We start from the raw sequence: 18,866 nt of genomic DNA on the forward strand, positions 1-18,866 counted from the left end.
TTAAGCCTCCATTCACACCTGACAGATTTAAAGCGCGTTTCAAGAAGCGTTTCAACACTCAGTAAAACATTCATGTTGTTCTATTGTGTTTGTTTACATCTAAACGATGTGCTGATGCTCAACATTCAGAAAAAGTACAGAAGCTTCTTTGGGGCATGAGCGTGCATTTTTGTCCTCAATAGACTTTAGTGGGAGCATCTGAAAAACACATGTAATGAGTGTTTTTCACACAATTTTGAGTCTAAAAACGGTCTTGTCTTCTTAGTTACTAGCTTTCCACTGCCTAAAACAAAAATGCTCAAATACATAAAAATCATGTGTACAAATGTGCAAAAAAAGCATGAAAAATAACTAAATTTGCCAGTACCTAAAATGTAGCTTGCCCTATCAAAGCTTAGCTTAGCCGACAGGCGCGCTCATGAGTAAAGGCTACCAAATTTACATGTGATGTGTCAGATAGAATGACCATTTTTCTCATATCCCCTCATCTGCTTTGAGATGGATCATTCTTGATATTCTTAGGCGTTTTAAAAGGCAGAGAGTAATACTCAATAAAAGAAATGATCTTATGACACCTCCGTGAAATGGATATGCATTCCAGAACCATGCAGACCATCGTTATAACTTAGCTTTGAATGCATTGGGGATATCTTATTTAGATAGGGGTTCATAATAAATGGTTACAACATGATGAAATGGACAGTAAAAGTGTTGCATGTGTATGATCATGTCCATTATATTTGAAAGGAAGGACGGTAAGTGAAATTTCATCCTAATAAAGGGTCAGTCCACCTATAAGTTGTATTTTAGATGGAGCCTCATGGGCTGAGTCAACTTCAGGCCTATGTTATGTCTTGAATCCAACAGAGAATTTCCCCACTATAATTCCTGTTTCTGTCCACCTGGTAGTTTAGTGGGTTCCTGGCAACTTTACTGTGTTCCAGCACCTCCTTGCTGTCACAGGAGGCTGAGTGAGTGGTGCGGTGCTTGGTCTCCTCTGAGAGGTAACTCCTCCCCTGCACCGCCGGCCCAACCTCCTGTGACAGCTGTCTCTGCCCCGGGCCGGAGAGACGCTGGCCGCTTACATCACTCTCCTCCTGCACTGCTCGAGAGAAATCACGGATGCACTGCTATTTTGGCCGAAAGATGGCACTTTCGGCATTTTGCCAAAAGTGCCACTTTTGGCTGATATGTTTCGGCGGCTGACATTTTTATAGACTCACTTGCTAATAGTAACAGCAGAGTCTAGCACAGATGGATTTAGAATCTGTTTGTTACCGGGCAGTAATACAAAAACACTTAAGTTTATGGAGACAATTTATTTTTTTTCAGTGTTGAGCAGAGTGGGGTCTGGTTAGGGCCTCCTCTACATTTTTATTGCTGCCTGTGTATGTTTATGGACAAAGGTTTTAATTCTTTCACACACTAGAAATGTTACCGTTAGAACCTATCCTCATAAATTCTAGAACTTTATGCTGAGTAAACGGAAATACAGTTTAAACCACACAGCATCTACAATGCAGACAATGTGCACCAGTCATCTTCACAAATTGGTTATTTTTTTATTTTTCCTAAAAATACCACTTCTGAGTTCTTGTGTATATAAATAAATAGACTGTACTTAAGATAACATGAGCTACAATGACCTCCCACTTTGAAATACAAAAAAAGTCAAATAAGTATTTTTGCACATGTGAGGGGAGTACATTCTGCCTGAGAACACTCATTTTAGATGTGAATTTGAAGGGCTCAGCCACTTGGGATAGAATTACATAATATTGAATACCAAGAGGTTATTCCGTGTAGGACTGCACATTTATTGCTGGCTTAGAACACCTGTCGAGAGTGTGACATTTTCAATAATCTGCAATTTTACACTGCATAAATATATTTACGTTTTTATGTTCTCTTTCTTGTCTGTGTGTTTCCAAATTATGATTTATAGGCTGTGACATTAGAAATTAATACTTGTAGTGTTGTTTTCTATCAAGATAATTACCGCGGAGCAAGCTTTGTGTATAAAAGGGCCACTTTGCACAACTCCAAGTACCAATAGGAAAAGCCAAAGTGTAAGGGAGTTTAGTGTGTACATTTAATTCAACTATGGTATCTTTGGTGTTTCATTCAACTATGGTACCCTTGGTGTTATTATTTGCTAATTAATGTAAAGTTGGCAATTCACTGCTCGAATTTTAGCCAAGTATAATTTGAAGTCTGAGCCATGTGTGGCCCTACTGGCACCGCTCCATTCGTCAAAAGTTTTTTGTCAATGGAGCCGTGCTGAAGATTGTCATCCTGCTAAAAAGTATAAACTGAAGTCATCCAGAAGTGTACACCCATGTAGCAGCCCTCCATGTTGCTGCTATGTTAGAATGCCAGACTGATCTGAATAGGCAAAGCTCTGACACTTCTGTGTAGTGTCAGAGCTTGACCACTCCCTCCTGCCCTTCATTCCTGATGGCCCACTATCACTATGTGACTATTCAATTGGAATGTCTAGTTGGGTGGTCTGTCACTTCCAGCAAGTACCAGAGCTTTGCAAGTTCAGAACTGCAATTTGTTCGGCATAGCAGGGACAAGGGTAGCTGCTGCATTTATGTGTAGGCAAGCATGGGTGTCTGAACTTTATACCCTATAGCATGTTGCTTTAAAAGCCTGTGTCTTTGGGCTTTTGATTGGGTTGATAGGATGCTTCTGAAACCATTTAGAATTAATTGACAGGTGCATTTGAGCTTCAGTTGACGTCCTTCTGACCTGCTTCACACACGCTTTGCATTCCTATAGCCCAGGGCTGGACAAATCCCAGGAGTCGGGTAGCCAATGCTCCTTAAACATTACAGCTGGCATCCAACTTTTGAGGTTTTCTCTAGTTGTCAATGGAGCTGACTCCTGGATTTGACAGACTAGCTCCTGAACAATGGTTCCATACTAATTTGTCCACCACTGCCATAGACCTCTATTCTAAACCTGTCTGAAGTGGAAAAAAACCCTGTCGACACAGGCCCTAAAAAGTCTATGGTTCAGTCTTTTTCCTATGTGTCCCCATGTGTCTTCTCATCTCATATATTTCACGTGAGGTATCTATGGAAGGGGAACAAGTTAGGTTTGTGCAATTTGTAAATTCCAGTGGCATAGCTCACTATTCATAGTTCCTAGCATAGCATAGCATAGTTTCTTGCTCTATAGCTTATACTCTTCTATCTTCCATTTTCAAATCTTACCTGAGCCAACTGAATAGAGATACTGATTGGTTGCCATGGGCAACTGCTCCAGATTCTGCCGGCTCCAGTTTTGATAAATTCCCCGCACTGTTTTTTAAAATATATCATTTGTGTCTTTCACATTCATGAATCGTAATTGCACAATGGAAGTTAGATGTACAATGTTCATTTTTTTTTAACTTGCAATTTCATTTGTTTGCTTCTAATTATAATTGGGTGCCTCAGACGCCTGGTACTATTAAAATGTCCCGGAACTGAAAATATATTAATTTAAAAGGCAAATACATTTCCTGTTGTAATTTTAGCAACATCCCTCTCGCTTGCTGGCTTTCCCCCCATCCGTGTTCCATTGTTTGAATGTTTGACGAGCGGGCCAAGTGCCAGACCAACGTATTACACTTTTCAGGTCTTTCCAGGTTTTTAAGTCCATTGTGAACACTGAAAATCCTGAACAAGAATCTGCATTTAACAACTGAGCAAGTGACAGGTAGAAATGTTTTTACATTGTGCATTGGTCTTTGTATGCAAACAATAAAGTTTGTTTCCTGACGTTCTGTGCTGATAGGGATGAAATCTTGCTTTGGATTGTAATGGCATTTGAATGTATACATTAAAATACTCTGGATCAGATTCTGTATTTACTGTGCATGCTGAATGCAAACAAGCAAAAGCTTTTTTATTAATTAAAGCCCAATTGAACTGTCGAAATAAATCAGCTAAATATATTCCACGCGCATCAAAACTAACAGAGTTTAGAACCTTAAAATTCATTATCTTTACAAAGCAGCTGCAGCATGAGTGCAAAAGCCTGTCCCCGCCAGCATGCTGCACAGAAGGACCCTTGCTTTCTTCATGGAAGCAATGGTCTTTCTGCAGAGGTACAACCTGCTGAGTCAAAGTTTGAGCTCCACAATCAGTCCATGATCCTGGCTGAATGGAAAGCTCTAGGTTTGACTCAGCAGGGGGCATGTTAAATCTCTGCGGGACCACTTCTTTCACACAGAGAGCACAGAGTAGATTTTTCTACACAGGCTGTTGCTGGTTGCTAATGAAAGCAAACTGTAAGACTTTGTACACCTTTGGTTTTTATACACATGGAATGTATTGAGGTGATTTAAACAGTACGTTCATTTGGGCTTTAGAATTGTCAAAAAGGACATGCAGTCAGCTGTGTAAAAAAGTGTTCGCTGTGCCTGTATTGAGTTAGTGACCTGAAACAATGATTGTCTTATGTATCAACATATGCTTGATAAGAACTTTCTGCTTTGTCCGCTTGAATGTAATTGGCAGGGCTGTAGCTACCATGGGGCGAGTGAGGCACTCGCCTCTGGCGCAGCTGAGAGAGGGCGCAGCCAGGGCCGGCCTGGCTGTGCCTCCTCGCACCTGTTGCAGTGGACGAGCACAGGGCCCCATTGGCATCAGGAGTGCCAGGCGGCCAACACAGACGCAGCTCGGCAGGGAAAAGAGGAGCGTCATAGGCTCCAGCTTCTCCTCGGATCCCCGCTTGTCGGGTCCCGGTCCGTAGACCATGTCGGGTCCCGGTCCGTGGGACACACCAAGTCACGATCCAGGCTCCAGTGCGGGGACGCACACGGAGGGGACGTCCGCCGGCACATGCAGGCCACGCAGACGCCAGAAGACCCGGCGGGGTCACGCGGCGTGACGTCATCGCGCGGATACGTAACGTGACGTCATCACGCCGGCGCATGCACCGTAACGCTTCCCCGGGCTATATAAGGCACCTCAGGACACTCATTCAGTGCTGAGTGGTCTTCAGCCTGTGTGGATGTCTGTACCTTGCTCCTGAACCCTGTGATCTGGCTTTCCTCCCTGACACTTCTTTGGATTAACCCTTGTACTGCCTTGCCCGCCTGTTACCGACCCGGCTTGCTTCCTGACGCTTCTTTGGATTAACCCTTGTACTGCCTTGCCCCCCTGTTACCGACCCGGCTTGCTTCCTGACGCTTCTTTGGATTATCCCTTGGTACTGCCTTCGCCTGCCTGTTATTGATCCGGTCTGCGTCCTGACTACCCAATTGGATGTTTACATCCTCATGTACGGCCAACTACTCTGCCAGGTCTCCGCTCCTCATAGCGACCCTGGAGCAGCACCCGGCACCCGTGCACCCCCTGCCTGCGCACACTGACTACAACCCCAGTGGTCACAGACGGGGTTGCAAGGGAGGTCCTCCTCGTCAACTCGGGCCCAAACCCTAACACCGCTTCTTTCCCTCACCTGTATGGGCAGAGGACTCTGTGTCCTCAACCTCCTTTTCTATTTCAAAAGGGGAATGTCAGGGGTTTATTTAGACCCCTGATTTTTCCCCAAAGCCTCCCCAACAGTGAAAAAAATAAAATAAAAAAACAAACAACCACACACACACACACACATATTACTAGACATGTGCAAAGAGTCAAAACTTGTTTCGGGTGAAATGAACGGAAACTGAAAATGTTTTCTTTAGTTTCGTCAAATGAAACACATGTTTATGCTATTTTGGATTTGGCCTCCAGTGCATTCTGCGCATGCGCTCAGCTATCCTGGAGGCGGGGCTCATGACGTTACATACCGCACACGTCTGTTGAGGGGCACCATTTTCTGTTCTTGCTTCGGGCGCAAAAAGAGCTAGCTACAGCTCTAGTAATTGGTGGCCACAGTGTAGAAAATATCTTTAGACATATGAATAAACAAACTTGTAAGCAAACGTTATTAGCTGAGTACCTTTTTTGTGTCTTCATAGAGAGAAGCGGTGTTGGCTGATCAAAAGTTTAATCCACCGTACTTTTCTTGTCCCTATTACAATTAGTTTCTACATTTACTACCACCTAATCAAACTGGAAGGAAAAATCTGATTGGTGGTAGTGTAGGACAAGCATTTTATGGCCATGAGGCTTAGTGCAGGGCTGGACAAATACCAGGATCCAGGTCGCCAATTACAGCTGGCGCCTAACTTTTCTCTAGTTGCCAATGGAGCTGGCTCCTAAAAAAAAAAATTACCTAATGTATAACTCCTGTTTGGTGTCAATGTTAGTTGTCACATCCCCGTCTGATGAAGTGTTTCCCTTTCCTTAAGAAGTTGATGTACCCTTTAGCCCAGGGCTGGACAAATTCCAGGTCACCTATGCTCCTGAAAAATTTAAACTGGCGCCTAACTTTTGAGGTTTTTCTCTAGTTGTTGCCAGAGGCTCCTGGATTGGACAGACTGGCTCCTGAATTCCATATTAGTTTGTTCACCTCTGGTATAGAGACTTTCATGAGCACCTTTACCTACCTTTGTCATGTCACCGGTGGTAAAACTCAACTACTTCAGCTTGACTACCATAGACATATTGGCAGCATGGAATCCAGAGGGTAGTTGTGGTAAATTAAATGTATATCTCAGTTCAAGGCGGTCCCATTAACATTTACATGCACACACACATGGGTACAGAGATGTCGAGATTTCACTATTGTTCTCTATTAATGAGGAACTAAAGCACCAATGCTCCATGCATAGGTGTATCTACAAAAATTGTGCCCCTGCATCCCACCTAGCTCCTGGCACCAGTGACATCACTGGTTGCCAGGAGCTGGGGTGGACGATAGCCAGAGCATCCCAGGTTGCTAAGAGCTGGGTGGGGAGATGTTTATGGCCCTTACATATCTCCCCACCTGGCTCTTAGCAACCTGGGATGCTCTGGCAGGTATTCTGCCCAACTCCTGGGTGGGACGTGGACCAGTATGTATCTGGTTGCTAAGAGCTATAAGAGCTGGGTGGGACTCTGGCCAGAGCATTCTGCCCACATAAACTTGGCTTTAAGCAACCCGGGACGCTCTGGCTAGCGTCCCACCCAGCTCCTGGGTGGGACGTGGACCAGTATGTATCTGGTTGCTAAGAGCTAGGCAGGGAAATGTGTATGGTAGAGGGGTGGGGAGAGAAAAAGTCAACTGTCTCCGTGGGTCGGTGAACCTTTACTGACTCACAGAGCGACAATGCGCCCATGACATGTGTCATGCCCTGGATACACCACTGGCACCATGAGACTTTTATGCAAGTGAAGGGGTGCTGGATTCCATCTTGAAATATTGGAGTGACATTTAAAATGCCTCAAGGTTTCAAGTTATGCCTCTCACTCTTGTTACATAGACCCTCATCATCCAGGCCCATCACTGAGGTTTTGCTATAGTTGTTGGATATATATTGTTAGTGGCTGGTTCCTTTGTAGCCTGTATGGCTGAAAATTGAGTCAGGAGTCTATACATAGTTAGCGTTATAAACATTTTGTTTACATTTTAATTATAGCAATATAAGGATAAAAATAATCACTGTATTGTATTTTATTATGTTTAGTTATTCATAAATCACTGGCAGTTTTTGCAATCGAGAAAAAGGTTAGTGTTTTATTGTGAGAGAAATTTACTTCTAGGATTCCGAGACTTGCATTTCATCGAGAGAGAATGACTGTTTAGGGTACTTAAAAAGTATATGTTTATTGCTACTGAATTCAGTATGTTAGCGTGGGGCTAGGCCACTTCTTTATTTCATATCATTAAAGGTTGTGCATCATATTTCATGATGATTATATGAGGAAGTAAGTTGAATTGCAGATTAGGTTTACAACCCCAGACAATGGGATCCTTTCTGCGAATACATGCTATTTTCTTGTATTTCGTTTTCAGAATTAAAATTAGTTTTCCAGTAACAATACAAAGTGCAGTGAATGCCTGGTTCGCACCTAGGCCATTTTGAGCAATTGGAAAAGCGCTTTTAAACGTCCAACAAAAGAAATCCCATGATTTTTAATGGCCCCTGTTCACACCAGAGCAGCAAAACGCCAGCAGGAAAACGCCCGAAAAGATACATGAGCTTCTTTGGGCAGTTAATAGCGCTCTTTTGCCCCATAGACTCTAATGGAAGCACTGGAAAATGCAGGCATGTTGCACATGTTTCGTGCTCATTTTTGCGCCTTTGTCCATTGCCTGCAATGGTTTTTAAGCTGCCAGTCAAAACCCGCATACAAATGCGCGTGAAAATGTGTAAAACGCGCAAAAACGATGCCGCCTAGGTGTGGCACAAATACTGTCCTGTGATGTAAATTGATACAATACTAGTTATGCATTAGTGCATTATAGCGAGATGTTTTGATAAATGGTCGGCTTTTTCTGGCATTTGTAAATTAGCTAGTTCAGCCATGTTTTATGTTAGTTTTGTGTGAATGCTATAATGCAATAGTGGGGATGTATACATAAATATTTCCAAACCATGGACTCAAGTGGTTATAGCTGTTACTTTCATTAGCCATTTTTCTGTTTGTTTGCATATGTTCTTTGCTAATAGACTGGGCCTTGAATTTTACATTAATATGTTCATCCATTAAATTTCAAGGTATTTAAGTTTTTATCGCAAGGCGCAAAGTCTTAAAAAAAATTTAGGAGCCTCCCAACCAATCATACAGATCGTGTGCACACACTAAACATTTTCAGGGCTATTCACAAAAGGGTGAAGAGTCTGGAGAAGACAGGAGAAGTGAATAATCTAGGAAAAATAGCTCAATGTAAACCTTACATGGAGCCATTGATTTTTATATCAGATGTCAGCGGGATTGTAATTAATTGTGTATAGTAATGTTTTGTCTATGAGGGTAGGAAATAATATTTGAAGTTTGAGGGTTTCAAGTGGAAAAACTAAGCTTTGTCTGTTTTGAGGTGACTCGTATACAAGTTGTAAGTGGTAGCGGTTGGCATGTACCATCCAGAAGAAAGGAAAAATCTGACTTTGAGAGGATCTTGTTGGCATGTTCGGTGCAAGATGAGAGGTTTGAAACCAAACTACAACACAATGTTTAGAAAGTAATTTTAATTGCTGATAACCAAAACTGCCTAGGTAGAGTCTCTATTGAGGTGTATGAGACTTCCATTGTAATAGAAATAAAACATAGTTTTAGGTGTTTTCGCACACTGCAGTTTCTAGTTCAGTATTAGGAAGCTGTTTATCACAAACTAGTTACTGAAACTCTACAACTTGTAGACACATTTTGCATTCTTATTCAGGCTACCCGGGCAGTCTACATAACTATTACACATAAATGTACATATATTGTGATTTAAGGTTCAGTAAGCGTTCTCATTATTGTTAGCTGTAGCCAACTGCCATGTGTATTTTTTCTTTTACTTGGATAAGCAAAAAGTATGAAAGAGTCAGTTAGAAACATTGTGCATACCAAAGAAAACTTTCCACAATTCTTAAGATATATGGTCAGTTGTGATGTATTCTAGATGCTCTGGTTTTCAATATTTTGTTTTCAGTTGTTTTTCTATTAAGTGCATATTTGTATGTACCAATAATATTTTTTTACACTGGTAAATATTACCTTGACTACTTGCTGTAGGTAACTGTCTAGTGGACTTGGTCCTGCAGGATATTTACAAACAACACATGGTTCGTGGTGGCCAGGTCCTCTGGGTTCCAGAATGTGAACCACCAACTGGCATTGACAGCTAGAACCCAGTGAGGATCTGATTGCCTCATCCCTTTAGTCTTTATATAGTGCAACTGTGGGCTCATTGGCACATCTATGGTAGAGTGAGACACTCATGGCATCTATCTGACATCATTAGTACTTTAGTGAGTTCTTCAGCAACAGTAGACAACTGAAATAGCCACCTTGTATTGTCGCATAACTGAGCCACTGCTTACTTCTAGGTCGAGTAAGAAAAGGAAGGCATTCTTCATGATGCCCCTTGCCATTCTCCTGATTTGTAATATCTAAGTGCAGTTAGGCAGCAGGAACCTCTTCACTTCCTGCCTGACCAGTAACAAGACATGAAGAATGCTTCTCCCATTTCTTCTTCACTCCATTTAGACTGGAAGTGAAATTGGGGATTGATGTCTGACCCTGAATGCATATTCTGGATAAACTAGCTTAGTAAAAGATCTTTTTTTTATCGCTGGTTGTGTACCCTTGTTGGGGAGAAGTCCCTTGACTTCATATTCCAGTGAAATGACAGGAAGTAAGTGGAAATCTCCCCAAAGTGAGGGAAAATACCAACTTTGATATTAGCCACTGGACCAGGTATCCCAATTGAATATAGCACCACTTCTACTGTTGGTGACAATTTTACCCTGTCCAAATGACAAAAGTCAACAAGACAAATAATGAGAGTGGATCTCTCACACAGACAGCAATTAAAACCTGGCAGTGGATCCAACTCTTCCTTACTCCCTGCAAAACTATAACATACATTTTGTCTGGAGCTCTACTTTAAATGCTTATGTTGACAAACCAGATTGCAACTTTGTAAGCAGATGTTCCTACTGCTCTTTGCTCTTGAGTCATGAACAATGGCTGATCAGCTGCAAACATTTTCTCTTTTCCTCCTTAAAAAAGGGAATTACATTTCCTTCTCCTTGACCTCATCACAAAGGTGCTGAATTGTATTCGGATCCTAGGGATTACCGTCAAGTCTGCTCTAGCCACTGTTCTCCTTCGGGGAATTGTCGAAGTTGGACCAGCTATAGAATCTGAACTGTTTTAACCTAAAATGTCATATGGCCTAAAAACTTTTACAAGAATTCAAACTTGTCTGAGCCATAGCTGTGAAGAAAAAACTGTTTAAAATAATCTAATTTAATGCTTACAAAAATGTTTGTTCAGAACTTGATGAATAGTGCCTTGTAAGTGACCTTTTAGCAATTCTCTTTGGTGCCTTGGCTGTGCATTGTGAAAATCACAAGTGGTTTTAAGATGTTATATAAACAGATTGTTATAAGATATGCCAGTATCTAAATATCTGTCTTAAAGGAAAGGTACTGATTTTCTCTTTTGCTTTTGTAGTGGATTCTTTTCCAAATATTTATGGCGAAGAAACTGTGAGAGCTGGAGATAATTTTGAGAAACCATGCAGTGGGCCTTCACCGCTGGAGTGGAGTTATCAAAAACCAGGAAGTAAGAAGCCGAGAACGGTGGGCCGTATTCAGCTTCGTTTAAATGGCGATCAGTTGGTTCTTACCCTCAATAATGTGGACCGGAAAAATGTTGGAAAGTATACATGTATTAATAAAGAGACAGGCATCATCTACTATTCTTTTTACCTGTTTGTTAACGGTAAGCTTCTTTTCATTGCATTGATTATGTGGCTTTTTTGTGTTTTATTATAGACTAATTGGGTAGCAACAGAAAAGAATAACAGTAACCAATCAGAATGTCATGTCTTAGCATTTTAATTTGCTTAAGAAGATATTTTTTTAAGTAGATGCAGTGGCTGTGGCAACTCTTTGCAGTATGTTGTGATACTGGTTACACTGAGGTTTATATATATAGTAATGTATTGTTTTTTTTGGACGTATTCTCCTCATTTGTCATGGCTGCTGACTGCAGGCTTGCTATGACAATGTACTGCTAAGCTCTCACTCGACTGTAGAAAGGAGGGATGTCCCGATACCACTTTTTCAGGACCAAGTACTAGTACAAGTACTTCCCCTCATGTACTTGCCGATACCAATTATCAATACTTTTTTTTTTTTTAAAGGGTTAGGTGACTTTAAATGATCCATAGTACAACTACATGGTATGTACTATGGATCATGATTTAACCTATTCATGTTAGCAGGAGAGAATTGCAAATCTATTGCTGGAGTGTAGTGGAGGTGTGTGCTGTATATATGTACTACATATACATTACACACGTCCAGTACACTATAGCAATAGATTTACAGCCAGCCCTGTCCCAGCTTCCCTCACTCACAGTTTCACTCCGATCCCTGTTGCCTCACGCGGTGCCTCTCGTAGTCGGCGCTGGGCAGGATCGCTGCATCGCGTCTCGGTGCTCAGGTTGTTGGAGTTGCTCACAATTCTGCCCTGCTAACATGAATAGGTTAAATGATCCTTAGTACAACTACATATTATGTACTATGGATCTTTTAACCTATTCATATTAGCAGGGGATAATTGTAAATCTATTGCTGCAGTGTACTGGACGTGTGTAACATACATCTACTATGTACTACATATAGAGTACACTGCTGCAATAGTTTTACAATTATCCTCGGCTAAGATGGATGGGTTAAATGTACATGTACTTGTACTACGATTCATTTAACCTATTAATATTAGCAGGGGATAATTGTAAATCTATTGCTGCAGCGTATTGGGAATTTGCACTGTATATACTGTATGTATTACATATAGAATACACTGCAGTAATAGAGTTACAATTCTCCCCTGCTAACATGAATAGGTTAAATGAACCATAATACAACTACATGGTATGTATTATGGATCATATAATCCATTCATATTAGCAGGGGATAATTGTAAATCTATAACTGCAGTGTACTCTATATGTAGTACATAAAGAGCACACACTGCAGACAATAGATTTACAATTATCCTCTGCTAATATTAATAGCTTCTTAATAGGGACCCCCCTTGCCCTCACTCACTGTTCGATGATGGCTGGTGCCTCACGATGTGCCTCACTGGTGAGGTCATAGTCGGCGCTGTGCGGGAGAGCAGCGGCGAGTCAGCACTGGTCCGGTGGGAGGAGCTCCAGGTGGGGTCCTAATTTAGCTGGCCTGCGACTGCCCGGTCGCCTGCCAGCTAAATTAGGACTCCATTTGGAGCTCCTCCCACCAGGCCAGCGCTGACTCGCCGCTGCTCTCCCGAACAGCAGCCTGAAGGTAAGGGGGGAAAAAAATAAAAAATAGCGCAAGCTTCGGCGCTATGTATCGGGGCAAAATGCCCTGTATCGGTCCCGAGACCGATGCTAGTACCAGTATCGTGACATCCCTAGTAGAAAGCCATGGTTGTCATCCAGGATGCACTTCAAACATGTCTTCCTCTCTTAATCTCCATTACACAGAGCATAGGGAGGGAAGGGGTTATTAGTTTATAGAAGGAAGATAACATGGTGTGTGCTAAAAATGTTCTTGAAAAATGAAAACTGACACAGCCACCACATCTAAGAACCAGTAAGCTGCAATATATGACATGTTTCTTCCTGTGTTAAGATATTCTTTAAGCAGACTTGCCTATACATATGGCCACACACAGTCATTTTGTATCCTTGTTAAATTTCAAGATATTTTAGATGCTGGTGTGCCATCAGATATCCTTGTTCTGCCTAAATGGATGGAGTCATGTATGGTATGTTACATATATGTTATAACCATTTTATGAACAGGTGACAAAATTATTAAGGATATCATAGTATAGACTCACCTGGACTAGGCTCAGGCTACTGTCAAACTAGCCTGGCTTATTTAAATGCATACGAAAATATGGGAAGTATAAACAAAATGAATTCTTCCCAAATCACATTTTTCTGCATTTAAATGTACTTGTGTTCACATGCATTAGACGTGTTCAGAGTACCTAATCTGTACCCGGACAAACAGAATTCCTTTTTCTCTAAACGCAGCTAATTGAATGCATTAAATGCAGGAAAACACATGGTGTGAATTGTATCATTTAAAATCATTTTATGCATGTATGTCACTGCCCGTGTGAATGAGGCCTAATTGTTTTACGGTTACTGAAATAACTCCTCCATTTTGCATAAGGACTATATGTGTGCATTTGTTTATCATCAAAATACAGTTTTTAAGTTCTTATAAATGTGCCTATAGTTCCATTTGATGAAGACATTTTGGCTAGATATCTTGCTATACCGGTTGTGCTATAAAAAATATAATGTGTTTGTTTTTTAGTTCTTGACAATCCATTCTACGAAATTCCAAAATTCTTTGATGTAATAGAGGGCCAGGATGCCTCTGGTTTCTGTCCTCTGGCTGATTCGAATGTCACTGAATATGCTATTAGAAAGTGCGATCATTCTAGCCTACCTAAAGGCTTTGTCTATGAGAAGGGTGATGGGAATGGCATCACCATAAAAAATGTGCAGATTGATTTTAATGGTTGCTATGTCTGCACGGTAAAACATAATGGCATATTGAAGAATACCAGCAACGTGAAACTGATGGTCATACCGGGTGAGTAGAACAGATGAGTTTGTCATATCTGCCCACACATATGAAGATTAGATGATTGTTTTTATACCTTTCATATGCTAAACAAAATGTCCACCTTTTGAGAATTAAAGATATCCCCTGATACATCAAGGATGAAACATGCAGTTTTCAAGGACCACATTGGTAGATCAGCTTTGGAGTTTGGACTGCCCTGTTGAATAAGCCCAATATCAAATCAAGATTGAAATGTCTAAATAAAGAGTCCTCTCTGTTTCCTATAGGAGGCACACAGCTTTACCCTTTTTAGATTTTAGTAAAGGCAAGAAAATTAAAGGGCTATGTTGACAGGTTGCTTTCAGCCACCAGGCTTGTGCTCCAGTAAACAGGAAGAGATAATAAGGGAACTATGTTAAGAATAGGAAGAGCAAGAGATATTTCTATCATACCATTCCATTGCTCAGGCACCTGGCTTACTGGAGGAATACAGCACCTCCAGTCTTCTGATAAAGCTAATTGCTGTATTTGTACCATGGAGCTCTGAAACCTCATGCTAATGTACTTTGTGGTGTCATTGTTGCCTATAGCAGCCTATTAGGTTATCCTTATCTTGAGAAGGTGCAGCTATTCCAAAAAGATAGCTAGAGCAAAAATGTAACTTTTTAAAATCAAAGTCACATTTCAGGGTGGATTGAAATGTAAATGTTAAATCATATTTATTTATGGTTCGTTAAAGGTCTATATGTCCCTCTTCATTGTGTTCCTTTTCTGTTCAATTTTTGTTATTTAGTAGATATCAATGAACGTGGTAGGTAATATGCTTGGAAATGTAATAAGTGTCTCTAATCCCAAGCCGCCAGCAAAAATGACTTTTCTTACAGTTGACTAAATGAAGTCATGATGCTGTACTCGAGCTGTAGCACTGTCTTACCCATTAACACGTGACCCCAGCTACTAATGATCCTAAATTCTTCCCAGGAGTATAGAGCAGTCTCTTCTCTCTAGTAATAGGCATATGGAGACCAAGTTATCTTTCCAGGCAATCATGTGAACAAAACATGTCTCCTTTTGCCTGTGTTTTAAAGCAATTTCCTTGTGTTATGGAATAAGATAAAATACAAATAGTAAATGTAGAAATTGGGCAATTGTTTATTCTCTGATTTAAATACAATGTGAACATAGATCCAGCCAGGTTAGGCTATTTAAACGTGGTTCATAGTTGCAGCCTGGAGAAATCCAGGCTGACAGCTATGGCATTTGCCACGAATCCTAGAACCAAAGATCATGGAATGGGAGGTGTACAGCTTGTGTGACCCAGATACTTCTTCATTATAGCAAATTGACAGCACACCCACCAAGATCCTCTAAACACCAACGTTAATGATAGCAGAAACCGAATGGCATGCATGTTTCAGTCTTGTCCTTAGCCATAGCCGTGAAAACATAATGGGGTTGATTTACGCCATTATGAGTGACTGTTCACTGTATAAAGTGTATGGTCGCTTTGCAAAGTGAATGTTTACCATGTACACGATTGGATATTCAAAGTGAGAATTCACTTTGCTAAGTGAACCGTCTATATTCCTTTAGTAAATAAGTCCCAATGTCTGTGTGAAATCTGTGCTTTCCAGTCATTGCTGTCTAAAAAGTCAGGGATTTAAGATCTTAGCCTCAAATGGGGCTATTTTTAAGAAAATAATAAAGTCCCCTGCATCAATAAATTTGTTCCTATTTATCTGTCCGAAGGTCCAAAACATGCTTGGAATTATTCCAAAGGGTTTACAAACCTTGGTCCTGTTTTAAAGTGTTGATAGGATGCTTATTATACTATCTGCATGGGAAGGGATATTCCAACAGAACATCCCTTAGTGGCTCCTAACCTACACTCTTAAAGGAAACCCATAGGGGTCTATTCACAAAGCTGCCGAGGGCAGCCGAGGGAATGACCGATCTGAAGTACATATTTAAGCCGTCATTGTTGATCTCGTCTTCTGAAAATACTAGTTCTTTGGCTGTCATGCTGTTTCAATGCCTTCAGTACTTTTAATGACCTGGAGCAATTACAGCAATCAAGAGTTTTGACTTTCTAATCTGCATATTTGTGTCAGGTCAGTGACTCCAAGAGACAGCCAGGCAACTAGACTTGTGTATTTGCACTTTTGCAGCCACATTGGGATAACACCTATTTTATATTTGTTACATGTTCCCATTCACATAGCATAAGCTAAATATAAACTGTGTGGGGTTTGTGTTGACTATCTGTACTGTGCTGGCTAAATTCATTATAATTTTGTATAGTAGATTTGAACAGTGTTCTAACAAAGGGTTAAAGGATTACAACCCTGGCTTCTGCATTGTATGTTAATGAGAGAAATGCATTACACACAGTCTTGTCCTTAGTCTTTCTATAAGGACAGGTCACTGTGAAGGTGCTCAGAAAGTAGATCATTCAGTCGACTTTTGTTGAAGCAGCCAGGCATAAACTTGCCTACTGATCAATGGCTGCAGCCAATCAGCTCAGTCAATGTTGGAGTATTCTGACAACCGCTTTGTCTATCCAAGCTGTTTAGCATGGATGGAGGAATCTGTAAGATTTCTTTCCTCCAGCCTGCAGTGTATGGCCAGCTTTAGGATATCAGTAGTGGCAGTCCCTGTATTTCTAACTGCAGGTTTCCATTAACCTTTGCTTTATTTTGCAGACAATATGGCACAGATTACAATAAAAAATAAACTTGTGGTTGCTACAAAAATATCTTATTTTGAACTAAAAAAAATAAGCTTTTCTCTGTTATCTGTAACAAATATCAATTTCCAGTCAAATTGCTTCTCTCTGATGGAATGTTCTACCCTGATAATGCTGGTAATGGCTAATGTTTTTTTCTTTTTCCAGTTCAAAAACAAGTACCCTCAATTACTTTAACAAAATCCAAGCTACTTGTCAAGACCGGGGAGCCGTTTCAGGTTACCTGCGTGGCAAGGGATGTTAATACCATAGAGGTCCGTTGGATCAATGCCCCGTCCATGGTAAGCCATAGCATGCATTTTATATACCTACACTTTCTCGGATCACGTCCAATGTGACATTTTCCCACAACATATCATTCATGTTGTATTTTCGACAACATCTCATAGTCTGTCTCAAATGAAAACACTTCTTTGAATAATGGCCTGCAAATAGCGCTAAATTATTAAAACGTGGTTGTGCCGCTTACGTATTAATTTGCTGTTTTGGCCACATAAAAGCTTTTGTGATTTGAAAGGCTCCTGTAATGGAGGGAAGGACTGCAGTGTGGTAACAGCTGGTGGGTGTCTCAAATTCTCAGTGCACTATAAACACAAGTCTGTAGATTTAGAGCCGGGCGCCCCGTAGTGTATTAACATGTGAAAACAACACGTACTTTTGTCAGGTCTGCATATTGTCAGCTAAGCTTGGGAAAAAAGGAATTTTTTTAAAGAAATGCAAGATTGCACACAATTGTTAGACAGTAATATGCAATTGGGTAATATACATTGAGCAGGAAGCAGGACCTGGATGTGTTTTTTGTATACAAACTGAATTGCTATGAAAACAGGGGGATTGCAAAAAAAAGACCCAGTGGTCCATTTAGTCTGCACGTTTTTGTTTTTTTTAATGTGGGTGTGAGGGTTGTTATTTTTTTTTTTTTAGGATTTTTGTCTGAGGATAGTCCGATGTTTATCCCAAGCATGTATATATCTCTTACTGTTGGTTGACTTACTGAATCAGTCTGACAGGAATGTGTCATTTGTTTTCTGTTACCTCCTTTGAAAGTAAAGGGTCTGACAGGTAGGCCTTATTTATGACAGAAATTGTGTAAGTCTCTTTTGTCTCAGATGTGTCAGCACTTATTTTGTAAGATACACTGAGCTCAGTATACGGTCTTGGCTTGATTCTGTGCCAGGACAAAGTTACTACTGTGCACATGCGCGGGAGTTCCGTCATTCAGACCTTGCCAATAATGCAGCCAAAGTCTTCAAACCTGGAATGAGCAACAGAGGGGAGCACTGACATCGCAGCACTGGATGGGATTGCTTTGGTAAATAAGTTTGCCATAATGCGCTAATATGTTGTGCATGCTAGTAGATTATGGCTTAAACCATAATTCCACTTTCCCAGGCGAATTTGGAAAAATCCTGTCCTGCTGTACTTACCTTTGGTCAAACGCTTTTTCCCCTCGGCCGGTGCTGGTGTACTACCTGTACTCTGTACACAGTAGCGCACCTTGCACTCTGTATTTTAAATTTTGTTTGCAAATGGTGAGCACTTATTGCGCAGCGTGGTCACCTTACAGCACTGCCCAATGAGAAGCACTTCTTGCTCAGATGACTGCGCTGACCAATGAGTGCGCTGCTGTGTACAGAGTACGTGTAATACACTGGAGATGGGGAAGAAGCATTCGGCCAAAGTTAAGTACAGCAAGGGGGTAGGGGGCCAACTTGGAGGAGGTCATTCCATTTTCCCAAATTCGCCTGGGAAAGTGGAATAACCCTTTAAAGCTCCGGGGGGCTCAAAATATTTGTTTGCGTTTGGTCAGCTGTTTACCTCCACTTGAATCCAGAAACCAATATAGCTGGTAAGCCGCCTTAATATTGTGCTTCTCTAGTATGCTGAAATTGCTATTTAAAGTTAACGGAGAGGTTGATCCTTGCTATACAGAAGAAAAAATACAAAAAATAGGTG

The 18,866-nt window shown here is 41.0% G+C and overlaps 1 protein-coding gene across 1 annotated transcript in view; it reads left to right on the forward strand.

The window, feature by feature from the left end:
• The first annotated feature begins 727 nt into the window (after positions 1-727).
• Positions 728-18,866, forward strand: part of KIT (KIT proto-oncogene receptor tyrosine kinase) — a 45,751-nt gene continuing 27,612 nt past the window's right edge. The window contains exons 1-4 of the mRNA XM_018575607.1: positions 728-755; positions 11,037-11,306; positions 13,910-14,191; positions 17,058-17,191. Of these exons, the coding sequence (XP_018431109.1) occupies positions 728-755; positions 11,037-11,306; positions 13,910-14,191; positions 17,058-17,191 (714 nt within the window). The remainder of the gene's footprint in view (positions 756-11,036; positions 11,307-13,909; positions 14,192-17,057; positions 17,192-18,866) is intronic.

This window comes from Nanorana parkeri, unplaced genomic scaffold, assembly GCF_000935625.1.
Source record: "Nanorana parkeri isolate BGI_ZX_2015 unplaced genomic scaffold, ASM93562v1 scaffold54, whole genome shotgun sequence".
NCBI lineage: Eukaryota > Metazoa > Chordata > Amphibia > Anura > Dicroglossidae > Nanorana > Nanorana parkeri.